Source organism: Geotrypetes seraphini, chromosome 5 (assembly GCF_902459505.1).
Source record: "Geotrypetes seraphini chromosome 5, aGeoSer1.1, whole genome shotgun sequence".
Taxonomy (NCBI): Eukaryota; Metazoa; Chordata; class Amphibia; order Gymnophiona; family Dermophiidae; genus Geotrypetes; species Geotrypetes seraphini.
In genome coordinates, this window is record NC_047088.1 from 95,970,032 (window position 1) to 95,997,339 (window position 27,308).

At 41.0% G+C, this 27,308-nt stretch overlaps 1 protein-coding gene across 2 annotated transcripts in view; it reads right to left on the reverse strand.

Annotated features, from left to right (window-relative positions):
* ALDOA (aldolase, fructose-bisphosphate A) overlaps positions 1-27,308 on the reverse strand; it is a 46,526-nt gene that overhangs the window by 14,484 nt on the left and 4,734 nt on the right. Inside the window, exons 1-7 of one of the 2 annotated variants that reach the window (XM_033945307.1) lie at positions 18,384-18,405; positions 15,666-15,789; positions 4,047-4,258; positions 3,682-3,736; positions 3,373-3,533; positions 1,300-1,383; positions 402-576 (exon numbers count right to left, since the gene is read on the reverse strand). In XM_033945307.1, coding sequence (XP_033801198.1) covers positions 402-576; positions 1,300-1,383; positions 3,373-3,533; positions 3,682-3,736; positions 4,047-4,258; positions 15,666-15,777 — 799 coding nt within the window. In that variant the 5' untranslated portion in view covers positions 15,778-15,789; positions 18,384-18,405. Of the gene's footprint in view, positions 1-401; positions 577-1,299; positions 1,384-3,372; positions 3,534-3,681; positions 3,737-4,046; positions 4,259-15,665; positions 15,790-18,383; positions 18,406-27,308 lie in introns of those variants that run through there. The other variant, XM_033945306.1, reaches the window with a different exon arrangement.

Below are 27,308 nucleotides of genomic sequence, written 5' to 3' on the forward strand. Positions count from 1 at the left end.
GCACTCGTGCATGCGCGGTGCAGGCAACTTGAAACTTCGAGTTTTCTTCAAAGAAGCGTCTGCATCGGGGCTCCGTTGGATCACGTCACCCATTAGTGAGAATACCTGCCTGCTTGTCCTGGGATAATGCCACTTTCACAGCATCCCCAGCTAGCCCAAGACCTGAGCCTAAGTCCTTCATAGTGTCACAGAGTCATATATGCCTCAAGTCCATATCCCAATTTTAAAACAGCTCTTTTGGCAAACTACAAAGCAAGGATAATTTTAGAAGTCATAGTAGTAATGTCTTTCAAGAATACATTTCAATGGGTGGATAATAAGATTTTAGCCCCCAGATTCAATTGTAGTAATTTGTAGCTCCTGTGCTTTTTCCCCTCCCAAGCAACTGCTGGGGGACTCACCAGCAACTGCTGGGGGAACGGTGCGACGTAGGGCGGTGACAGTTGCCATAGCAACCTCTTCAGGAGTGTATTTCTTAGTGCAGGCATGACCAGGGGTCACCATGTTGGGTTTCAGCAGGGTTCCCTCCAGGTAGATATGGTGGTCGCTCAGAGCCTTATAGACTGCAGCCAAGACCTATTTCGTGAAAAAGAGGGAAGACCATCACTTAAGATATTTCTCTTTTTTCTCATCCTTCTACTGTCACTGAGGTATATTTATTAAAAAAAAAAAAAAAAACAACTTTTACCCCCGCTTACATCTTAAGTGGCAAAACATACATAAATTAAATACAAACAAAAACATTGTATATGATCTGAGGGTATGCAAGACCACATTAATATGACCAGGCCATTAGAAATGGAATAAGCGAGTTCTAAATCTCCCCCAATTGAATCTATGTACTAATCTGTTTACCTAGAGAAATTAACTACAATTATGTTTATGTTTATTAAAAACTTTATATACCGCATAACGGCCTAAAAAGGATCCAAGCGGTTGATGATGAGGTAAATAAAATCCAGAACAGAGTTATCTCTAATGACTTGAAACATCTGGCTATCAAATCCAATAACCTCACGCAGCCAAATATACTAAGACTTAGAATGTTTGGGGGCTTCTGTTCTAGGTCATGGCCTGTCTTCTCATTATTTTTATGGTACGAAACCTATCCTAACCACCTTCACCCTATTATACATGGGGTGGGAGAGAATATATGATCATTGAACACTGGTGCCACCTGGTGGCTTTTTATAGTCCCTGTCCTCTTCCTCCACAACACTTCACCATTTGCTTTATACAAGACCCAGAATCCTCCCAGGACATGTTCTCTGCTACCCCAGTTCCTTAGCCTCTCCTTACCTTCTGTGTGATATACTGGCAGCGCTTCAGATCATGATCCCCATCAGGCAACACCTCGGGCTCCACAATGGGAACAATGCCATGCTGAGGGTGACAGACAAAAGGGAGAGAATTTTAGTGGTTTTCACATCCCTGCTGAAAACACTGATGCAGTAGTTAAATCCAGCTAACAAATTATTTAAGAAGGTCAACTATTGGTCTGGCATTTAGTCTTATCGAAAAATACTGCAACTTAAATTAAAAAACAAACTCCAAACCCATACCCTTACATCTACCCTTTATAACTTTTCAGAATGTTTCTTACATTAAAATTTTCCTAGGATAATGGATGCTGAAGTGATTATTATCAGTACAAAGATGTATCCAAATGTGGAATCCCCACTGTAGCCCAAGATTTTTATCTTCATATTTCCTTATCATGACAAATAAGCCTAGAATCAACAAAGTACAATCTTTTGTGCTGCTCCATTATTACGGAACACTATGTCTGTGCCCTGACCCCTCCTATCCTAAATTTAGAGTGGGCATAAGAACTTGGTTATCCTAGGACAGTGGTCTCAAACTCAAACCCTTTGCAGGGCCACATTTTGGATTTGTAGGTACTTGGAGGGCTTCAGAAAAAATAGTTAATGTCTTATTAAAGAAATGACAATTTTGATTGAGGCTAAGTTAATGTCTATTCATTGTCATTCAAATGTTATTCAAAATATCTTCATATATGGTGTATGACAAACCTACAATATATGGGGTATGACAAACATACGATATTTATATTTGTATGTCTATATTCAGCAACAGAATGCATAATAGATGTCCAAAACTTATTCAATACATGTACCATGCACAGTGACATAGTAAGGGGGGATGGACTGCCACAGGTGCTGTTTTGCTGGGAGGGGGGGTGCCAGCACCTCTTTTCCTTTCTGCTCCCCGTTCCTCTAATTGTTCACCGGCATGAAGAGCATCTCCAACCTGCTGCCCGCACTGGCCTTGGCTCTCCCTCTTATGTCATTTCCTGATCCTGTGACCAGGAAGTGATTTCAGAGAGAGAAAGCCAAGGCCAGCGCAAGCAGCAGGTTAGAGATGCTGCTCATCATGCCGGTGAAGAGCTACAAAGGTACAGGGGGCAGAGAAGAGAGGTGCTGGCACCCCCATCCCCCAAGAAGTCAGCACCCATGGCGGTTCACCCCCCCTTACTATGTCACTGTGCATGGTACATGTATTGAATATGACAATACAGTTTTGGACAGTATTCTGTTGCTGAATATAGACATCGTATATTTGTCAAACCCCTTATATGAAGATATTGACTCCTGAAGCAGGTAGTACTTTCTACCAAAACATGGCACTGTGTCAAGTCATTTTTTTATGCTTTGTACAATAAATTTAATGGTATTAGAAGTCCGTTGTCTTGACCCTACTTTTCTTTGTAGTTCGTACATGTCATTGACACATACAGGTCAGTAGTATCACAGCCCCACATTAAGAGATTTGGTGGCTCTCCTTCTGCTCATTTGGATTCAAAATGGCCCCCACTTAAAAAATAGTGAAAGCCACTATTCTAATATGTGCCTATATGGTGTTTTATTGTTATTATGCTGACAATGTATCATATCTTATGTTATTTGAATGTTCTATGCTATCTATTATGATATTTTTTGTATTATACCGACATTTATTATTTCTGTTATGGTTGTTTTACAGTGTTTATATTTCTGATACCATCTTATGTAAATCCTATTAGGCTTCAATTTGCTTTTTCCAAGTTTACCTCATTCGATTGTATTTGGTCATTTTACAATTTTGTTAACAGAATAACAATAGTACGTTCTATGTTTAACTGCTGTACACTACCTTGAGTGAATCTCTTCATAAAGGCAGTTAATAAATTCTAATAAATAAATATATAGGACAATGCAACAGCTTAAGTTGTTAAAATTGTGTTTCCTCCCTCCAGATCTTTGGGCCCTAAGCAGGTGCCTAATTTGCCTAGATCTTTCTTCTACCCGACAGCACAGTGGAATCTTTCAGCAGTTTCTTATAGTCCATTCAACCCCTCCCTCAACTACAAACCTGCTGGCAAATGCTGGCATAGCGTGCCAACACATTAGCATTCTCTATGATGGCAAGATGGGAGGGGGTATGGTCGGAGATCTTCAGCACACAGCGCCATTTTGCGAAATCTGCACCCTCTTTCTTGTACTGAGCACAGCGCTCAGCCAGCCCATCCAACCCTGTTTTAGGGGGAAAGAAAGAACAGAGGGTGGGCAGATGAAGATAAGAACTGTGTAAGTGTCTTCACGGAGGTTACTGCCATTAATCTCAAACATTCTCTCATGCTAAAGCCCCATCCCCTCCTACTGCCACACATATTGGACTTACCCTGTGTGGTGGTCTCTCCATTTGTTCCTGCCAGGGGCACAACACCTTTGTCCACCTGAGATTGGAGAAGGGGGACAAAAATAAATTTAGACCAAATCATCATGCAGTTTAAGCAAGGTAGAAACCTGAAAGCATACTAAGATTCTTTGCATTAATTCTGCTCTAAAATCTCTCTTCACTATAGTTCAGGCGATGTGTCACCTCAAGCTCCTTTTCTCCTAGTGTCAGCTCACAGACAAGCCTGCATACTAAAATATCCATAATATACCTATATGCTCCACTTTCTCAGCATATTCCCACCCTCACCCCCTAAATGACCAAATGCCACCCACTGATGCCCTCCAAGTCCCGTTCCCACTCCTCACCTTTATGCCCACAACACCACCCTTCTCATGAATGACGTGGGTAAATAATTTGCCAGCATCGGTCTTGTGTCGCATGGTTTCATCAAAGAGAATGACTCCCCCAATGCAGGGGTTCACCCGCTCATCAGCGGTGAAGAGCAGCTGGCGATAGAAGCGGCGGTGCTCCTCGGTATTTTCCACATTGATTGAGCTCAGGCGTTTGGCAATGCTGCCTACAACAGGGGAGGAATTGGAATGGCATGAGAACAGAAGCCCATCCCCCACCAAACAAATGGAACCACTGAGAACATTACATAAAAATAAAGTCAATTTCTATATATACAGCAACCATCTACACCCTACTTTGAGACAATGATAAAGGAGACATCAAATGAAATTCTGAACCCAGTTAGTTATCAGACAATTATTGAAAAAAAAAAAAAAAAAAAAAAAAAGACATCTCTCAAAATATAAGGGGGTCTTTTACAAAGCAGCGGTAGCGATGCTGCTGTGGTAAATGCGCCAAAGCCTTTAGGGATTGAATGGGCTTCGGTGCATTTACTACAGCAGCATCGCAACTTTGTAAGGCTTTAAAATTAAAGCTCTAAGAGAAAAAAAGTACTTTGACACACAAAAAAAGGGCTCTGCATTTAAATAAGGTTTCATAGGCTACTTGTTTTAGTGGTTTGTTAAATGCATTTGATGCCCTTAAACTGAGAAAAATCATCAAGGCTGCCTGGACCTCTGCCCAAATTCTAAGGAGGTTCAGGGAGTTTCTACAGGTCAGCAAGGACATAAACTCTCTGCATATGCAGATTACCTGCTGCTGTTTCTTTTACAGAACCCAGCAACAGCCTTAGGAAAGCTCTGTGGCTTTTTCAAAACTAATCTAATCTAATCTAATCCTTAGGTTTGTATACCGCATCATCTCCACGTTCGTAGAGCTCGATGCGGTTTACAGTAGGAGAAATAGGAAGGAACTACAACAGAGGGTTAGGGTAGAAGTGTGAAGAAAATTTATAGGACTTGGGATGCCAAGATATAAGAGTTTCCTTGATTCCTAAATTGGAGGGAGACTTACATTTTTTGAGAAAAGCCAGGTTTTCAGATGTTTGCGGAAAACTTGGAGAGAGCTCAAGTTCCGAAGAGGGGAGGTAAGGTTGTTCCAGAGCTCAGTGATTTTGAAGTGGAGGGAGGTCCCTAGCTTTCCTGTGTGGGAAATGCCTTTTAGCGAGGGGAAGGATAGTTTTAATTTGTGGGAAGATCTGGTGGTATTAGGATTTGAGGAATTCCAAGAAAGAGGGATAAAGGGAGGGAGGATACCATATAGGATTTTGAAAGTTAAACAGGCGCATTTATAGTGCATCCTGGCGATTATCGGAAGCCAGTGGAGCTTGGCCAGGAGCGGGGAGACATGGTCAAATTTACTTTTAGCGAAGATGAGCTTGGCCGCGGCATTATGAATCCGTTGGAATGTACAGGGGTTCTAAAGTTCCAGTCAATACAATTAGTTCATATTGCTGAAACTGGGCAATTACATTTAACCTCTTCCCTTGAGCTGCCCAATTTTATTTATTTATTTTTTTTAATGGCTAGACTGTTATTTCAACCAACTAGGCGTTGGTCTTTGACCTAAGGGCCGCCGCGTGAGTGGACTGCTGGGCACAATGGACCACTGGTCTGACCCAGCAGTGGCAATTCTTATGTAAGACTATAAAATAATCTGAATTTCTGCAGTTATGACTTTGGGGATATAAATTTCTGTTTAGATAGAACAATTGAAAACCTAAAAATTATCTCTCTGTTTATTTCACATTTATTATACCACCTTTAATTGCATTAGCAGAGCAAGGCAGTTTAGCAATCTATAGGTTTGTATAGGAAAAGAACTACAATTGAGAGATAAGACAGCATCAACCAGAGCAGATGTTACAAATTATGCTTTTAAAAAAAAAAAAAAGATGCAAAGCCTAAAAAGCCTCCTAATATAGAATCAGTCAGCTTTATTCAGGATAATATTTTACCTAACTAGCTCTATCTTTTTCAAACATCTCTAGTATTGCTACATAAAGGCTACTGTCAAGTTGGGTTATTTTAGCAATGAGATCCTGTGCTAAAAATAACCTAACTTGTAGGATACCGTTATATCACGTTATTTTGCCATATTGATAACTTCCCCCACCTTAGTGGCACTTCTGTTATGGAACAAGAAGAGATAGTATAAAATACAGAGGAATTCCCTCACCTGAAGCAGGTGACTTAAGTGATCCTTGATACTCTGCTTTATTAGTGGGCAATAGATTTATATATATTTTTAAAATATTAATTTTATTTTACATTGATACCAATTTTATTGTAAGCTGCTTAGTTTCAATGTGATTTGCAGGATATCAAGAAATAATAAAAACTTGAACACTTGATATTACAATATTTTTCTTCTAGGATGTTGAGAGATCACAAGAAAGGATCAAAGCAACTCCTATGTGAGCTCACTAGAGGATGGGGATGTGGCTCTTAGTACATATGCACTATAATAACGTTACACAAGTAGAGCACATTGGTTTACTGTTTTGTTGGGGGAAGTGGGCAAATGAACCCAAAAAGAAAGAAGGTCAAGATAATACTAGAACAATTGATTAAAATCACATTAAAAAAAATAAAAACAAATAACACGACATATCACCTTCAGGGATATAAAATGTTGCCGATTCTTCATATTACATACACATCAATAATCCTCACTGAACATCAATATTAGCAGAAATGCTATTGTTTAATGAAAATGATTAAATGTGTATCATCTGAAGAATGATCAACAAAAAAGTGACAGTATCTAAGAGACACAAACAACTGATTTTATTAGGAAGAGACATCTGACATTGAAGCAGGAGTATATGTGTATGTGTCTGCAACAATAAATAATGTGATATTCAATTAAACATAAAACCATATCAATGCTGAATCTCACTACCGTGAAATATCATGGATACAATATGATTAACATTCAGTATTCACTAAATCTTAATACAAAAGCACAATCTTTCATATAACAGTACAATTCTCAATGGTTCTGATTCAAGCTGGTGTTTTACCCAATACATTAAAAATATCAATCACTGTATCATGGATCATAAATCAAAAACACTGTCATGAAGATCATTTTTCACTTAAAGACCTTACAGCAGAGAGTGAGTAAACACTTATCTTATTTCTGAATATCACATTTATTGTTGCACACACATACAAGAGAGGGATTACCCCCCCCACACACACACACACTATTTCCTCTTTCTTTTAATTCTTACCATTTTCAGTCTAGGAGGAATATACATAAATTTAAATTAATATCCCCCTCCATTAAAGGGATTCAAACTTTAGGTAGGCTTTCACGTTCTTTGGCATTTACTAGGGTGAAAATTTGGAATGATCTTCCTCCAGTTATTAGAACTCTTTCTTCGCTGACTTGCTTTAGAAAAACCTTGAAAACATATCCGTTTACAAAATATCTTACAGATAACTGATAGAACTCCTTAGTCGACAACTGTACATTGACATTCACTGACTCTCTCTTCTATTATTGTTTATCAATGTTCCTAAGATTACATTTTGTTAACCGGTTCAAGTCCCTCTGAGAATGACCCGGTATATAAGACTAAAGATTAGATTAGATTAGGTTTTTAAAGAATCTATGATTGAAATCTTGAACCTATAAGTCTCGGATTTATTTCCTTGTAATATAAGGAACTTTTTGAGATATTGGACATAACATTTACTAAGAATAGGAAACCATTTATATTTAAGTTGTATGCTTTAATTTGGGTTTCCTACCATCTATTTTGTTATACAGTTTATCCTCTGTATTTGTCCCAAGCTTTCTTGAATTCAGACAATTTTCATCTCCACCAGGAGGCTATTCCACAAATTCACCACCCTTACCGTGAAGAAATATTTTCTCAGGTTACTTCAGAGGCTGTATCCCTTTCACCTTCATCCTATGACCCCCTAATTCCAGAGCTTTCAATTGAAATACTTGCCTCTCTCACATCTTCCTTTCTTCCAAAGTATACATATTGAGATTTTTAAAGTCTATTTTTATTATGTTGCTGGTTCCAAGTTCCTATATTTTTAGTAATTTTAAATAACAAGGTCCTATGTTCTATGTGCCTCATAAGATGAGGTCAGGGCAGGAGAATGAAGTTAGGAGTCAGAACTGGGCACCTTAACTTAGGAAAGTCCATATCAGTCCTATCTCTAGGTTCCATACAGGTTACAGTTTACATTCACAGTGTTACAATATAGCTTCAAATAGGATTATTTACTGATGCTGGTAAAGGGTTGAGGGAGTGACTAGGCAAAAAGGTAGATTTTTACAGCTTTTCTAAAGTTAAGAAGACCTTTAAGGGCTCCAATATGAGGAGGTGGGCTGTTCCAGAGGTTTCGTAAGAAATGAGAATAGAATCATTTCCAGGCTGGAGTTGGAGGGAGTGTCCTGATAGTGGATGTAGGCATATTTCATCTTGGGAGTGTAGCATTCTCTTTGGGGGTGTAGAGAGGAAGTTTGTCTGAGAAGTATTTGGGTGTCATGTTGTAAAGGGATTTATATGCCAACACTAGGCCTTTGAAAATGCAGCATTTGGTTATGGGCAGCCAGTGGGCTGATATCAGTGCTGGAGAGACTGGGTCACAGGCTTGTAGGTTTTTCAGTAGTCTTATTGCTGCATTTTGAACTCACTTTAGTTGTTTGGTGTTTTTTGCTGTTAAGACTGTTAAATAAAGTGTTGCAGTAATCCAGGTATGCAAGGACAAAGGCATACAGTAGTTGGGTGAAGTCTTGTTCTATGAAGTAATTTCTTATCTTTCGGAGCTGGCAGGGGTAGTAGAAGGATGAAGAGACTACTTGTGAGATGCATTTGGAGAGTGATAGGTTTGAGTCAAGAGTAATTTCTAGACTCGGTACTTCATCTTTTGCCATCAAGGTAGTTGATTCCCAGGTTAGGGAAGGGCGGGTATAGGAGCATTTTTCTTTCCTAATCCATAGTAATTCAGTCTGAGAGGCATTCAGTTGAAGTTTGTTCAAGGTCATCCAATGTTTAATTTCGGATAAGCAGTTGTGCAGGGTTGTGGTCTGGGTGTTGCAATTTGCTCCTAGTGGTAGGTATAGTTGAATGTCATCAGCGAAGGAGTGGATTTTGATTTGGTATTTTGGGGTTATGTCAAGTACTGGTTTGATTTAAAGATTGAAAAGAAGAGGGGATAATAGGGCCCCTTGTGGTACTCCATATTTGATTTGGTTTGGATAGATTAGTGCCGAGTAGTAGTCTTTGGGATCTTTGGTTCAGAAAGGATTGAAACCAGCATAGTGCTGTAACACAGATATTGATTTCTGCAAGGCGGGCATGGAGGATAGAGTGATCGATGGTATCAAAAGCTATACTCAGGTCAAGCAAGACAAGTAGGATGTCATTTCCTTTATCCAGCAGTTGCCAGCATTCGTCTATGTTGTCAAGTAAGACAGTTTCAATGCTGTGGTGTTTACTGAAGTCTGACTGGAATGTAGAAAGGGCCTTCTGTTTGTCAAGGAATGTTTGTAGCTGAGTTAGTGCTGCCTTTTCCAGTATCTTAGATATGTAGGGCAGGTTAGAGACAGGCCTGAAGTTGGTTGTGTGTTTGAGTCAAGGGATGTTTTTCTAGGATTGGCCTTATGATTGCTGATTTCCAAATTTTGGGCACTTGTCTTGTTTGTAGTGAGGTGTTGATGAGTGGAAGGATAGAGTTTATAAAAGAGTTTTTGACTGGCAGGAGATGCAATGGGCAGGGGTCCAAGATGGAGTTTGAGGCCTGGATTGTGTCTGCAATTCCACCAAGTTCTTTGTGGGAGATGGTAATGAAGCTGGTTAGGGTTTCTGTTATTGCTGGTGGTGGGTGTCAATGTAAGGTTGAGGAACACTGAAAGAGCTCAGAGACTAAACAGCGGAGTTACTGCAGCAGATTTGCAACCTAACCTTGAAAACAGGGGTAATTCCGGAGGACAGCGAATGTTACACCTATCTTCAAAAAGGGATCGAGAGGCGACCAAGAAAACTACAGACCGGTAAGCTTGACCTCAATTCCAGGGAAGATGGCCGAATCATTGCTCAAGAAAGGTATCAATGAGCATTTAGAAAAAAATAATCTGATGAGAACAAGCCAGCATGGTTTCTGTAAAGGAAGATCATGCCTAACGAACCTACTGCATTTCTTTGGGATAAGCGAGAAATTGGACAAGGGTGACCCCATAGACATCGTATATCTCAATTTCCAAAAAGCCTTTTGAAAGGTACCTCATGAGCGCCTACTGAGGAAACTGTGGAGCCACGAGGTGGTAGGGGACGTGCACAGATGGATCAGAAATTGGCTGGCGGACAGGAAACAGAGGGTAGGAGTAAAAGGGCATTACTCGGACTGGAAAGGGGTCACAAGTGGGGTCCCACAGGGGTCAGTGTTGGGACCGCTGCTGTTCAACATATTCATAAATGACCTGGAAATAGGGACAAAGTGCGAAGTTATAAAATTCACGGACGACACAAAACTCTCTAGTAGAGTCAGAACTGTTGAGGAATGCAAAGAATTACAAGGAGACCTGAACAAACTGAGTGAGTGGGCAAAAAGATGGCAGATGGGCTTCAATGTAGAGAAATGTAAAGTCTTGCATGTGGGGAAGGGGAACCCAATGTACAGCTATACGATGGGAGGGAGGGTACTGGGGGAAGGCTGCCTAGAAAAAGACCTGGGGGTTTTGGTGGACAAAACAATGAAGCCGGCGGTGCAATGTGCAGTGGCCTCAAAGAAAGCGAACAGAATGTTGGGCATAATCAAAAAGGGTATCACTACCAGAACGAAGGAGGTTATTCTACCACTGTATCAAGCGATGGTGTGCCCACATCTGGAGTACTGTGTCCAATACTGGTCGCCCTACCTTAAGAAGGATATGGCGATACTCGAGAGGGTCCAGAGAAGGGCAACAAGGATGATTAAGGGCATGGAAAACCTTTCATATGCTGAAAGGTTGGAGAAGCTGGGGCTCTTTACCCTAGAGAAGCGGAGACTTAGAGGGGACATGATAGAGACGTATAAAATCATGAAAGGCATAGAGAAGGTGGAGAAGGACAGATTCGTCAGACTAACAGGGCCAACAAAAACAAGAGGGCATTCAGAAAAATTGAAGGGAGACAGATTCAAAACGAATGCTAGGAAGTTCTTCTTCACTCAGAGGGTGGTGGACACCTGGAATGCGCTCCCAGTGGAGGTGATAGGGCAGAGTACAATATTGGGCTTCAAAAAGGGATTGGATGACTTCCTGAAGGAGAAGGGGATTGAGGGTAACTATACAGGTACTAATGAATAGGGAATAAAGAATTTAGGTAAGGACTTACAGGTCACAAACCTAGGGGCCGCCGTGGGAGCGGACTGCTGGGCACAATGGACCCCTGGTCTGACCCGGCAGAGGCAATGCTTATGTTCTTAAGTGTGTTGTATGAAGGAGTCAAGGCTGGAGCATATTTTATCGATTTTGTCTATGAAGAGGGTAGAGAGTGTCTCACTCTCTAGGCTGGTGTTAGAAGTTGATATTTTCCTTGGGATGAGGTGAAAAATCTCTGTCAGCATAAATGGGTTACTTGATCTGTTTGGAGACTTTAGTAGTTGCTTCAAGGATGGCCTCTTTATATTGTTCATATAGTTCTTTCCACTTAGTCTTATCGATGGGGTGTTTTCTACCATTTTCTTTCGGCTCTTCTCAGCTCTCTTTTTTTTTTTATCTTAGCTGATTGGTGAACCAGGGAGAGGGTGGATTGCGAGGGTGTTGTTTAATCACTCTGGTTGTGGCTAGGTTGTAATAGAGGGATTTGACTCCAGTTTATGGTGGTATCATCGATGAGATTGGGTTTAGTTTTGCAGATTTTGTTAGTTGAACGATGCCAGGTGAGAAGGAGTCTAGGTCTATAGAATTGTCATTGTATCTTCTTGATTTGTGGTTCTTTTGCCTTTGTGGGTTGCTTCTCGTTGAAGGTGTAGCTGAAGGTTATAAGATGGTGATCAGACCAGGATATTGGGCTGTGAAGAGTGGCACTTGCTCGTGGGCTGTAGGGGGCACTATAATGTGTTAATGGATAGTGTGCAGGACATGGTGCAAGTATTTTGTGGATTTTTTTCTACAAAAATGCCGGCTTTTCGTATGGTTCTGGGTAACTCTAGTTAGATACACATGTGTTAGTTAAGCACATGTGTTAGTTAAGGCCACGCCTAATAGAAGCGTACAGAAAAGTTGGTGAATGAAAATCTGAATATGAATGTAGCCAAGGCCAGAAAAACAGACTACAGATTAATATTAAGGAAAAGCATAATAACATTCTCATGTATTTTGCTATTAAGCCAGACCATAGAGGGAATCAAGTAATGCGTAACATACTTCTAGAGGGATTAATAACTCCATCTTGTTTTCTGTCTCTCTTTGCTCTCTCTGAGTTTTTCCGCCTTGAACCTCATGGCTCTAATTAATACCAGACCTCTCAGTCTGGCTTGTGGAAGATATAGGGTTTCACATTTTTGAATATAGATAGTTATATGTATCTTATGAATGCAATATACCGTGTTGTGGGTATATGTGTGTGTTGGGATCCCATGAGTGATTATGTGTGTGAATGTATATTAAACATGAGTATTGGGTTTTGAAAAACATATTTTATATATTTTAAACCTGAAGAAACTTTAAGGGAGCCTAAGAGGCAACGTCTGGAAATAGAGCCAGAGACACTGTTACCATGAAAATACCAGTCTTTGAGAGGCTCAGAGCAGAAAAGGTCAGCTAGTTTGACCTCCAGCATAGGAGGGAGGGGGAGTAGGTTTTTCCTGCTTCACTTTGAACACAGGGACACAAACTTTTCAGCAGATACTGAAAACAGAAATGCAGGCTGGCTTTAACAAACAAGCTGTTTTGGATTCAAAGTTTTCTTTGGGTATGTATGTTAAAATGGTTTATGCATATTCAGAAATTAATGTAAACAAAAATATGATTTGTAAAACTTTTTTCCTATGTCAAAAGGAATTTCTTTGTTCAAACTTAAGGACAGCCTCTGTTAGCTGATTGGTTAACAAGGGATGCTGTCATACTGGTCACAGAAGGTATATATTGGTGAACAACGAAGTATAGGAGCGGGATTCTTTGCTAGAAATGGCAGAATTTGGCGTCTGTAAAGACCCCCAATGACGCAAATAATCTTTTGATAGTCATTATGGAAATAAATAAAAATTAATAATCGTTTTTGGAACATTTTGCGTCATTTGCCATCATTCCTGTATACTTTACACACCTAAGAGCAAGGCTAGCTGCTCAGCTGGTGATGCAATGCAGGGTTGCTTGGTCATGGAGTTGGCTTTCTTGCATGAAGATTAGATTGAATGAGGAGATTATTTGTTGGAAATAGAGGTCTGCGAGCATCTCTGTGAAATCTGCTGTGGATACCGTCACATTTGGATAGTCTGAAAAGTTATAAATCTCCTAGAATAATGATCCGTTTCTGGGAGATAATGAGTTTGTTTAAGAAGGGTATTAGACCTTCTAATGTGGCCATGGGGGAGGGGAGCGCTCTAAAGATCAGGGCAAAGGTGCGGTCTTTGTTATAGCCAATAGTGAAAATAAGGCCTTTGAGCACATTTAGAGTGATTAAATCTATTGCCTTTGGGTTGAGGTCTGATTTTATGATGGCTGCTACTCCTCCTCTTTTATTGGGTCAAGCATGCTAGTGCTTGGTATCAGGGGAGGGGGGACAAAGTATCACCAATGAGATTCCATCGCTATCTTGTAGCCAGGTTTCAGTTAGTAGGACAACATCCTATTAGGTCACCTATTCTCATGGCATCTGTAATGGATCTGGATTTTAGATTTATCACTCGCCTTTTTCAAATCCAAGCTCAAGGCAAGTAACATTCAGGTACATGAGTTATTTCTCTGTGCAAAGGGGCTCACAGTCTTAAGATTCATTCGCGCCAATGGAGGGTAAAGTAACTTGCCCGACATCACGAGAAGGGTCAGTGGGTGAAGCAGGATTTGAAATCTGAAATTCCTGGCTTAAAATCTGTTTCTCTAACTACTATGTTCAACCCTTTTCTTTTTTTCAATCTGTGGTAATTTGGGGCAAGGCTATGGATAAGATAGCAAAGTGAAGTTCTGTCACTGACTACAGCAATAACAAATGCAAAAGACAGATTGTTCCATGTTAAGATGGCAGATTAACAATTATGAATCATGCAGCTACAGAAATGCCAAAATAGGAGATCTGAACTTTCTCAACATAATTAAAAGAATACCACAAAAACAACCTAATATTATATATCTGGTGCTAAAAATTGCATGCGTAAATTTGGGTATGTGCCCTACTTCTATGCACAATTTAATTGAACAAGCCAATTAGTGCTGATACTTGGACACTAAATTAAGTGGCATTAATTAAAATTTAAATGCACATTTTTGAGGTGCCAGGTTCTACATAGATCCAAAAAGGGCGTAAGGCCATGAGAGGCACTTGGGTGGTTTGGGAACTTTCTTGGAAGTTACGTGCAGCTTTTTAGAACAAGGGAGATCTGCATGTAATTTAGGCACAAGAATTTGCACCAGGTTTTACTTGGTGTAAACCTCCGTGCCTAAAATTGGCAATATAATGCTGAATATAGGGAGTGCTGGTATCAGGTCTTGCATATTTTCTCCAGCAAGAGCCTATAGAGCAGGCTGTTTAATGACACTGTAGTGTCCTAAATGTATTCAAGCCAAAGGGGATTTGGGACATGTTTTGTGGTAATGCCTCAAATTAGACCATGCTGAGGTTTTAGTGCTTGGTTTCTAATTAGTATTTTAAAACAAGCTATTACATATCAGCCTTGGAATCTGGTACTGAGGTGGGAGCAGATTTTGGGTGTTGCAGAGAAAGGAGAGAGAGACTACTGGTGCAGAAAACCAGAGTGGTGGCACTGAAGTGCATTCTAAGAACATGGACACAGGCTTCTCCTCCTTCCTACTGGGAGTGGAGGAATAGATTTCACTCACTTTATTTAATTGAACTCCACAGAGTACAAGGCATACATGCCAAGAACTTGCTATTTTTAAGCACTGTCACCGAGGGGTAGCAGTCAAATTTTGAATGTTCTGGGGGAATGGAAGTTGTAGCTTTCAGGATGGGTACCTGATTTAAGGATGGGTAGAGGCGGTGTTGGGGTTTATTGCAGAATGGATATACAGAACCTTTGAGAGGGTTATAAAGAACACAGGCCCTTTCTAAACTGTTTGCAATTAGAAGTATGGGAGAAATCCGTTCTCCATATCTCTCTATGTATAAATATTATATATTGCAAGTATATCTTATTTTTTTCTTTAATAACAAGTAAAATATATATATATATTTTATTTTTTATTTTTTTTTTTAAAAAAAAAAGCTCATGGGGCCCACAACATCTTCACGTTCGATTCCAACAATGGAGGACACTTAAAGCTATGAACAATTTTGATTTCTCTGTAATTGTTGTGGTGGCCCCACTTGGAAGAAGGCCACATATATGCCCCCTCCCCTACCACTGCAGTGCAGTACCCAATGGGGGAGGGGCTTTGCTCACCAGTGGACTCATCTGCAGCAAGGATGCCTTTGCCATGGGCAACGATGCGGTGGGCGATGTCCGAGAGCTCCTTCTTCTGCTCAGGGGTAAATGCTGGGTATTCGTGAGGCATTGTGGATCACGTCTGGAGGAAGCAGAGAAAGATCAAGGTCACACTAATAGAAAAGGTCAGCAGTACAACTGGACTCAGAACTATTTGCAGAGCACTAAAGTGATTTGCTCAAAGGACATACACAAACAGACACATAATGGCAGAGCTGGGATTAGAACTTGGGCTCGTCTTCCCATGTCAGAGGAAAGAGCAGTAGTCAGCTCAGAGACACTTGTATCCTTGTAAGGAAGAATGAAGAGGGATCTTTAAAAAGCATATGACTGTGACCCAGCAGGAAGCCAATGTGACCTTTCATTCCCTGCACCCACCCTCCTTCTGGACACTTTGAACATTACAAGGTCAGGTGTCCACTCCCTCCGGCATATATATTGCACCATTCCCAGACACCACTGCAGATGTCCAAAGAAGAACTCAACACTACCTTCTACACAGGAATGAGGGTTTAATTTCTCAATGTCACTCTTCCTTTTCTCTTTTCTGTCCCATCACCCCCTATCCCCCATTCAGAGCCCTCAGACAAAAATTGTTTAGAAAACCTCCTTTTCAGGCACAAACACCTCAGCCCTTTGAGTTACACAGCACTGTGCCAGCATAATACTATTATTAAATAACTCTCCCCCTCCCCCACAAAACAAACAAAGCTTGTAGATTATTCTTTTCTTATTTCCTTGATTTATTCTTGATGGCAAGCCCCCCCCCCTCCCCCAACATCTAGGATTACCCATCCTGAGAGAGGAAGGATCATCTTCAGAATTTATAATCTGAATGTTCAGCCCCTGTAAACAGTATTAAGAGACATGTCACTTTCAGCACCAGAGCTGGTGTGACGAAATCTAATTGTAACCTGGTCTTAAGATGTCACTGCTAAACCAGACTTCTAAACAAAATTGGGCTGATGTTACACTGTCTCTTGAAATAGTACCATTATCCTTAAATGCACTGTATGAACAGTTGAGACATCTCGATAGGTCTGAGGAATAAATTTCAGATGACTCTAGATTAAGCTTAACTAGGGGAAAAATTGCAAGAGATATGGGGGTATTGCAAACACAGCCTTAGGTGAATCTGTTCATAAAGAAAATTGAAGACACTGCTCTTCACAGACTACTACTGCTGATATTATGTCCCTTGTGGGGCATTTTAGGGGAGAAATGTTAAGTTTTGATCAATGTTTCATGTGAAACTATATGTATGTAATGTCATTGAAATTATGGATGTGTATTGTAAACCACTTTAAATTGACTAGATAGTCATTATAAGTGGTATAAAAATGGTTAGATAAAAGCGGTTCATAAATCCCAATTTAAAAAAAAATAAAAAATGCAGATTCCACTTATTTTATTTATGACCTTAGCAGACATCAGTAGAATTAAGGAGTTCCTCCACTCTGGGAGGTGGTTTGCAGCCGGAAGTCTTATCATCAAGATTTATGGAGAATAACAGAGTAGCCTTTAAAAATATGTGCACGGCAATCAAGGACAGTTAGAGGTCACTGAGCATCAGCAAGTGTCTTTCTTATTTCTAATAAACTTCTAAAGGCTAGTAAGGAATAAACTGAAAGCATTTAGCTGCCACCCCGACACTCTTCATTTATGGGAACCCTTGACAGCGCTTGAAAAGACCTCACAATTGTAACAGGAATAGGAAGGTGTGAGCGACGGAAGACTTCTTTTTTTCTCTTCTGCTGCCGGAAATGATGATACAAAAAGGGCTGCGGTGAACAATCATCCTTAGTCTTACATATACAGTATAGTGCAAAAAATTACCCCCCCCCCCCTAACAGCCTCCATTTTATAAGCAAGGGATGTGAGAAAAGGGATGCAGCAGCTGCAGCCCAGAGAAATCACTCTGCCGCAGTCTTTCAACTGAATGACGAAAAAGGGAGGTTCCCAACATCGAGATAAACGATTTTGGTCTGGGAACTGTTATTCGTCAATTAATTGATTTTACTAAGTGAGTGCTCTAGCGGCCTTTCGATGGTTCCCGCCCCTCCCCCCCTATGGATTGAACATAGGTTCCAGCTTTTAAAAAACACAAATGCCGCAACTCGCCGTAATTTTCCATGAGTGACGCAGGGGGGTAACCGTGAAAATGCAACGCTACAACGAGATAGATATCTAGATAAAAACGCTGAGAAAAATCTTATAGGATGAGCTCTTTGTCATATAAAGGCATATTTTCAAAGCACTTAGACACACACAAAGTTCCACAGGTTACCATGATACTTTCTGTGTCTGTGTGAAAATGAGCCCCATAGTCACACACACACAATAGGCTACTTCCATTTTTGGCAGCAAAAAGAAGACTGAAGGTGAATCAATGTCACTTAGTCTTAGCAAGATGCAGAGACTGTGAAACCCCTAGTGCCAGTATTTTCCATACAATTAGTGCATCCTCCAGATAAGATACTGAGATCATAGTGATCAAATCAGGAACTAAAAAAAGGCAACGCTACAACAGGAAGAAAAATAAATTCCTGGCAAGGACTAAAATGCATTAATCCTCCTTCCTGTACTTGACCCGTTTCCCTTTCTTGCTTTTCTCAGCATGCAAATTTTACTGTAAAAAGAAGCCGCTAAGCATGCCTAAGGAAGCAGAAATCTCACCCCCTCCGGTAATCTCCCTCGATGACTATGAGCAGAAGCAGCAACTCCCGAATGCCGCAGTCCTTTCAAAGCCAAAATGTTAAGCAAGCCCTATTGCAAGCTTCCTCCGCCCATCATTTGACGCCATCCTTCCAAGGAGGGGGCGTGGTCAGAAAGTTAAAGAGCCACTGTCCCGGTAGAACGATTTGAAAATAGGGTTTAGCGCATTTCTTGTACTTGTCTGGATTGGAACAAGAATGAGTCAGAGACGCCTCCACATGGCCCTAGGACGTGACAGGCAGCACATGCATAGAAAGACAAGATACACTTAGCTAATTCATCCATTCTACAGTATGCTCTAGCTAATCCTCAAGAACCACAAAAGTCACCAGTACCTGAAGCTTATAATTCAGATGTTCTCGAGCTACACCAAGTCTGATCTCAGGATAACCATAATCAATATTCATGGGATAGAGTTGTATACAATTGTAGTGTAGACAAATTTATCTCATGCATATTCATTGTGGATCTTCATCTTGGAGTGGCCCAAGGACAGGGTTGAGAATTCCTGTTATAATTGAAGCATCATAACTTTTCTTGAGATCCAGAGCCAGCTTCACATTGCACTAGGTAAGGCATAGGCTCAGGGTGCTAGGTGATAAAGGGAATCAAAATCCTGTCTCTGTCATCACCACCAGTGGCTCACATGGTCTAAAGATGATGCCTTCTCTTTCCTCCTCCCCAGGAGTCCTATATCTCTCCCTCCATTTCCACCACAGTCCTGTACACTTTATCTTGGTTGCCAGTAGCAGCAGCATAAACATAAGAAGGCTTTCAGCCTGCTTCTGCATCTTCTGATCTCCACATTCTGCCCACAGGAAATTGCATCAGAGAAGAAATTGCAGCAGAGGTGGGATGCAGCAGAACATATGAGGCAGGCCAAAAGACACCTGCTCTTCATGCTGCTACTGCTACCTTGGTTGTCAGAAACCAAGGTGAAGTGTACAGGACCATAATGGAAGAGGGGGTAGGAGGTAGAGAAAGAAGGGAAGAGATTCCAGATCTGAGGGGGGCCCAGGGACAGAAGTAATGAAAAGAGAACGCCAAAGCAAGTTGGCTTAGCATGTCATAATTCCTTGAGTCAGCCCTTTTGAGATCTGTTTTAGAACCAGCTCTTAAGCCTTATACAATATTTATGGGCATAGCCAAGGGTGGACCTGGGCCCATCCACTTTTGGCTTAGGGGCCCACCCATTAGCAGCACACACCTGTGGTGTAGCTGGAAGGGATCGTCAAGCCCTACTAACTGAAGATATCAAGTTTTATATACCGCCTATCAAGGTTATCTAAGCAGTTTTACAATCAGGTACTCAAGCATTTTCCCTATCTGTCCCAGTGGGCTCACAATCTATCTAACATACCTGGGGCTATGGGGGATTAAGTGACTTGCCCAGGGTCACAAGGAGCAGTGCGGGGTTTGAACCCACAACCCCAGGGTGCTGAGGCTATAGCTTCAACCACTGCACCACACACTCCTCAACCCTCAAAACCCAGGCCATCAGAACACTGTGAAAGCCAGTGGCAGGGCTCCAACTGCCAGTGCCGGCCTCCAAAGCATGCTCAATTCTCACGCATGCTTAGTTCATGTGCATGTATGGGGTGCCAGAATTGGCAGCTGGGAACACTGTCACTGAATGCTAAGGTGTTCTTACAGTCTGAGGGGTTGGAGAGCTAAGGATGTTTTCAGAAAGCAATGCTTGGGGACCCCCATCTGCTAAGGTATTTGTTTTTTAAGCTGGGGGGGGGAAAGAGGAGAGAACAGAGGAAGGAGGAGGGCTGGGAGAAGATAAAATTTGTCATGCGCACCCATTACCCACATACTGCTTTCTGGCTATACCACTGTTATACTTATCATTTAGAACAGTGTATCTCAAACTGTATGCCTCCTGAGATTTCAGGTGTGCCGCGGCATACTGGGTAGGAGGAGAGGCACCGGCACCCGTTGACTGCCTACAGGATGTGCCTCTTGTGGTGAGAGACGCGTCCTGTAGGCAATCAGTGGGTGGCAGCACCTATCCTTCTCTCTGGCCCTCTTATCTTTTGGCACCCCCCCCCCCACCCCCGCACTGGCGTCTCAGGGCCCACCTGGAGGGCTTTCACATACACATGGACATTAACATGATGATGTCATGGATGCACATGATGCCATCACTGTGATATTCGCGCACTTCCAGGTGCCTCGAGCCATGGCCACTACCTTTAGTGTGCTGCAGCTCGAGAAAGTTTGCTAGACACTGATTTAGAAACTAAAAAGTACCTTTAAATTCTGACTATTACTTGCACAAAGCATTTACACTATTTGCAATGTATCATCAATCAATAACAAAGAAAGCAACTTTTATATATACAGTTCATCTGCAGAACAATGGATACTGGTAACAACAGACAGTGACTGAAAAATATAGAAACAAGACGGCAGATAAAGGCCAAATGGCCCATCTAGTTGGCCCATCTGCAGTAACCATTATCTCTTTCTCTCTCTGAGAGATCCCACGTGCCTATCCCAGGCTCTTTTGAATTCAGACACAGTCTCTACCTCCACCACCTCTTCTGAGAGACTGTTCCATGCATCTACCACCCTTTCTGTAAAAAAGTATTTCCTTAAATTACTCATGAGCCTATCACCTCTTAACTTCATCCTATGCCCTCTCATTGCAGAGTTTCCTTTCAAATGATTTGTTTATTGCTGAGAAAAGAACATAAAAGAAAATTTTAAAAAAAAAGATTAAAATTTTAAAATAATGAAAATACAAAACAAGGAATTTTCAGAGCAATGAAGAACTGTACGGGTCATTGGTGAGACTGCTGAGAATGCTGAATCCAGTTCAAGGGGCCCATTCAGAAGAGTCACAAACAGATCTTGCATATATAAAGTCTCCAAAGTATACAATATATATGTTATGCATAGTCATTGCAATTATCCAGTGAGGTCAACAAGAAAAGCTGGAGCACAGGCAGCCCAGAAAAGGATTATCAAAATTATATCAATAGAAGATGTCCAGTGGTCTGTTAATGCCAGCATCCTGTCTCTGACAGTGGTCAATATGGGCCACTTGGAAGTCTCTAGCAAATTCTAATGAAATCTCTTCTCTATTGCTCTTCCAGATATAAGATAGTGATCCCTACATCTACCAGGTTAATAAATGCTAATAGATAGATACTGTTGTTAACATTGATTTACTGCAGCTCTTCTGAGCAGGAACCATCTCTTATACATACAATGTACAGCACATCATGCACCTGGTAGAACTATAGAAATAATAAATTGTTGTTGTTCATTTGAGCTTTGGTGCCGGAGAAGGATTTTATGTGTTCCATGGATTGCCAGAAGAACTAACAAATCAATTCTAGAACAGATCAGACAGGCTATGTCACTCGAAGCCCAAATGATAGTTACAACTGTCTTATTTTGGTCACACTGCCGGAAGAGAAAGATCCTTGGAGAAGGACATCATGTTTGGGAAGATCGAAGGAACCAGACGAAGAGGGTGACTTGCAACCAGATGGCTTGGACATGTTGAAGACAACCATGGGGCTAATGCTGGAGGACTTTACTGGACTAGCACAGAACCGATTTCTTTTTAGATCTGTAATTCATCAAGTCACTAGGTCTCGAGCATAAGTCAATGGCAGCTAACTAACTCCTTGGGAGCAAGAGAGTACAGTTCTTAGTGAACAGTACTGGGAAGAGAGAATGGGAATATAGAAAGAGGGAAGAGGAAGGGTTCTGGAGAAAAGGGATCTCAGGGAGAAGAGGACAAAAATATAAAATCATGGGGTGGGGGTGTAAAAGGAGACAACATGGAGCAGGGAACGGAAGGATCATAGGCAGAAGAACTGGGAATTAATGGAGAAGAAAGAGGTTTATAGATTTCTGGAGAGGGCAAGATTCATGATTAGGAGGGAAGGGAAGAAGATCTATTCTTACACACATTCTCACTCACAGCCCTGTAAGAGTCCCTCCAATCCTCTCACTCACTCTCCAAACCCCTCACCCACAACCCACTTTCAATCTTCTCACTCTGATTTCCTCACTTACACTCTCCCTACTACCCACCAATCTGTTACTTTTCTTCCTCTCCCTGAACTTTCTCTGATCCCCTCACTCTCTCTCTCTCAGCTACTTTCTCCCCTCATACTCAGGGACAGTGTTATACCTGCTGGGGCCCAAGGGAACAATATGGGAAGAAGCCCCAAAGCTCCCTGGCAGGCTCTAACTTCTTCAGCTTTGAGAAGGCTTGGGACCCCATGTGGCCTGATGGCCCAGGGCAATTGCTTTATTTGCACCCCCTTATGCTGGCCCTGCTTACACTCTCTCTGCCATGTGAACCTCTCACTCTCAGCTCCCCTGGAACACCCCCCCCCCATCCCTTCATTTGTTCTCAGCCACTTTCTCCCCTTACATTCTACTTCTCAGCACCCCTTTCAATTTCTTCACTCATATTCTGCACCCTTGGCAACCCCTCCAATTCCCTTTACACCTCCACATTCCCCCAGTCATTTTTCTTGCCTCCACTCCTCAGCCCAGCACTGAGACTTCAGAGCTGATCCTATTACACACTTTGCTAGACTGCTAAAGCCTCACAAAAAGACAACAGCAGTTGAACCCTTCAGGCCACATCTTTAACTACCTAGGACAGAGTGGACTACTTTGAACCCCTTGTGCAATTTAGGCTCTGGGCAGAAGAGAATAGACGATGTGGCCCATTTCTTCCTTCAGTCCCCTAAGTGGCAGAAGATGAAGAGGAATGCAGCAGAAACAACAGTGGTGGCAATAGGAGAAAGGAAGTTATGCTCCTCGTCCCACCCTTTAACTACTATGTCATATAAGTCTGTCAGTGAAGCTGTTTTCTCCTACAACACCATTCTCCAGCTATCCTCGCTTCTCCCATTTCACGTCCTGTAAGGCACACCAAACCCCAACCCTGGATGATCTACAACATTCACTACCTGTGCTCCTGTCCTGTGCCCAATCTGCTGAACGTCTTTGGCTTCAATTCTGCATACGTTCTGACTTCATACACTTAAAATTCCTACTGATATCCTCCCAGTCTGCCCTCTCACTTGCCAAACAACAATATTGCATTTAACTAATTTACAATATATACAATCTACTTAATCTCCTCCTCCTATTCCCCTCTTTAGCTTGACCAAGCACTGCCCACTCCCTGGCACCATATCCTCAATCGTCCAAAAAAAAAAAAAAAAGGAACCGGAAAGCCAAGTTATCAACCTGAAACCTAATATCTCCTACCGAAACTAACTATCTACCAATGTAAGGAAGCAGAATACTTTTCTATGTAACGTAACCTGAAATAATTTCCAATGTAATTTAATCTATATCCTCAGTTTGTACCTGTACCAGAAATTCTCCAATGTAATGTACCCTCCTGGAAATGTCCAGCTCTCTTCTTGTGTAATCCGTTTTGAACCGCAAGGTACAAGCGGAATAGAAATCACTAATGTAATGTAATGTAATTTTCTTAGCTCTAACCCTCGCTGTCTCTGCCACACTCAACTCTCTACTCAAAGTGCCCTCCTGTCAGTCCCCCTTTCACTTTCCCCCTAGATGATGGCAGAGTTTTTCAACAACAAAGTTCTCAAGATTCACCTTTAGTTCTCAACCAAGTCACCTATCTGTCACATCATCAACCTATCACTCTCCACTGCAACCATTCCCGATATCTTCAAAACATGCTGTAGGTAAACCTCTCCTCAAAAAACCCTCATTAGACCCCACATCCCCCTCCAATTATTGCCCCATCTCTCCCTCCTTTTCTTATCCAAGCTACTTGAATGTGCTGATACCGTTGTTGCCTGAACTTCCTTTAATTTCAATCTATTCTTGATCCACTTCAATCAAGTTTTCGCCCACTCCATTCCACAGAAGTTGCCCTTGCTAAGGTCTCTAATGACCTGCTCCTAGCCAGATCCAAAGGCCTCTATTCCATCCTTATCCTTTTGGATCTATCTGCTCCTTTCGATACTGCTGATCACCACCTACTCCTCAATACACTGTCCTCACTTGGATTCCAGGGTTCTGTTCTCTCTTGGTTTTCTTCCTATCTCTCCCATCACACTTTTAGTGTATGCAATGGAGCATCCTCTTTCACTGCTATCCCACTATCAATTGGTGTACCTCAGGGATCTGTCTCGGGACCTCTCCTTTTCACCATATATGCCCACTCCCTCGGTACACTGACCTCCTCCCATGGTTTTCAGCATCACCTTTATGCTGATGACTTCCAGATCTGCCTCTCCACACCAGATATATTTACAGGAATCTAGACCCAAGTATCAGCCTGCCTGTTCAACATTGCCACTTGGATGTCTCACCACCATTTAAAACTGAATATGGCTAAAAACAAGGTTTGTTTCTTCTCTAAGCTATACAGCCTAACCTGTCAGCTTTTTCTTCATATTATCTGACCTTGTCAGTGTTTTCTGGGCATCTTTTCTAATTTTATTCTATCATTTTTGAGTCTGCACCTTAGAAGAGACGAGGAAGAGGGAAGATATAATGGAGAAATTCTGATGCCTCAAAGGTATAAATAATGCACAAGAAGGATTTTCCAGTGGAAAAGATTTTTTAGGGCAAATGATCATAATATGAGGTTAGAAGGGGTTAATCAGCGGTAACAAAAGGAAAGATTGCATTACAGAAAGGGTGATGGTTATATACAATAGTTTCTGGATGGAAATATAATTTCGAGCTCCTTTTACAAAGTCATGGTAATGATACCCCTCATAGCAAATTCATCAAAGACCATTCATTCAATTTGCCGTGGAAGAATCACTACTGCGGCTTTGTAAAAGGGGCTCTTCATTTAATAACATTATTGTTGGGCTTTTCAGTTCAACAAGGCAAATTATATCAACACTATATACAGATAGAATTATTAAATGGGGGAGACCACAAGAGTAGTGGATTTTAGTAAATACTGGGCTAAGCACAGAGGCTCATCTGAATGTAAGGAGGTGAAGGTAAAGCCAGAAACAGGAATGGACAGAAAGTGTGCTCTAAGGACATTACTGTCATTGTTTTCTTTCTGCAGACGGTAAAGGATAACTGTCCTATAACTGAACACATACAGTTATGTACCACTTGTATGTGTATATGTACAGAAAACCATTGCTTATACAAGTAGTTCAAAGCAATTTGCAAGATTTAACCAGGTAGATCCTGGGAAGATATATGTCTAAAAGAAGGTCAGATCAAGAAATATATCATCAGAGAGTACTTAAATACTTACGTAAAGTAAGAATTAATCATTTAAGAAATATTTAAACATATGTGTTTTTAGCTTCCATCTGAAACCATGTAATTTGAATCTGATCTAAGAGCACCTGGTAAAGAATTTTATACCTTGGCAGCCTATTAGGAAAGCAAAGAAGAATAGATTTGTTTATATTTTATGTTCAATGCAGATGGAAAGTGAATGGCTAATTGATTTTTGGCACGATACACCCTAGAGGACAGTAGGGAAAGTATTAATGGCATTACATAAGAAGAAATTCACTAATAACACAATCAAATTTTCACAAGGGTCCTTAATCAAGACTATTTCACATATGGTAGTATAGTTATTCCACCATTTAAATACCCTTATGGTTTTACTATTTTTTCATACAGTTTTAAAGGATCCTCAGCGGCACCACTTGGAACTCAATAGCATTTCATTGTACCAAGCTTTACGTGTCAACTCGTCATCGGGTCCCAATAGTTCTAATAGTTTTATCATATATTCTTCACTTCTGCATATTTATCAACGCTTTGAAATTCAAATATTTTTATAGTTTTATAAGCTATCACTTAGCTTTTAGATGTGGTCTCCGGCTAGGGGAATGTCATACCGACATGTTTCGCTAGAAGTAGCTTTATCAAGGAATTTTCCCCCCAATAATAAGCCGTCAGCCCTTATGACCACATAAGAAGAAGCCATGCCATGAATAAATATGAACATTAAAGAACATAATTTAAATGATGAGTGAGCCTCTATCAGCAACCAGTGCCATAGATTCAAAAGAGGCGTTACAGTTCCCATTTTTGTGTATGGCATATTAATCTAGCCAAAGTGTTCTGTAGAGACTGATCGCTTCCTCAGTTTCTCAGAGCATCCTACAGATTGTACATTACAATAATTTATCTTACCATGCAGAAAGGCTTGCACAGCAATTCTAAAGTGTTAAAATCAAAAATATTTTCTAATTCTACAAAACTGTTTACATTTATTTTTAAAAAATATCCTGCCCATCTACAAGTGTAGGAGGCTACAAATTCTAATACATGCTAAAATCAACTTACAAAATAAAGAAATAAATAAATAAATAAAATATATTAAAGGTCATAAAACAAAATTACAAAAATAGTACAATCATGAAAAAGCCTGTTGAAATAGCAAGGTTTTTAACTGCTTTAGAAAAGTAAGCAGGGATACATTGAGACACTGCTGGACCTGCAACCATGAACAAAGAATTCCTGTATTTCTCCAGTCTAATATGCCTGAAACTGGGATTTCTAAAAGATACTGATTGCCAGATCCCAAGGTATGGGTGGGCACATACTGTAAATCAGGGTGGCAGCAAGACAAAGAGGAATTTGTTACTCAGAAGATTAGCATGAAAGCATAAAATCTATAGTTACTTCCAAAAGTTTTGAAAGTATAATCAATTAGAAGGGAGATGTTCTTGAGTGTTAACATGTTGTAAAAGGGTTTACATAGAGCAATGAAGTGTTAAGTGACTTGCCCAAGGTCACAAAGCACAGCAATGAAAATGGAATTCACAACCTCCGGGTGATGAGGCAGCAACTCCAGCCACTAAGCCACTCCTGCTGTTTGATGAGGCCGGCAAAGTCGACCCTGACCACAGCATTTTGGTCTTACTA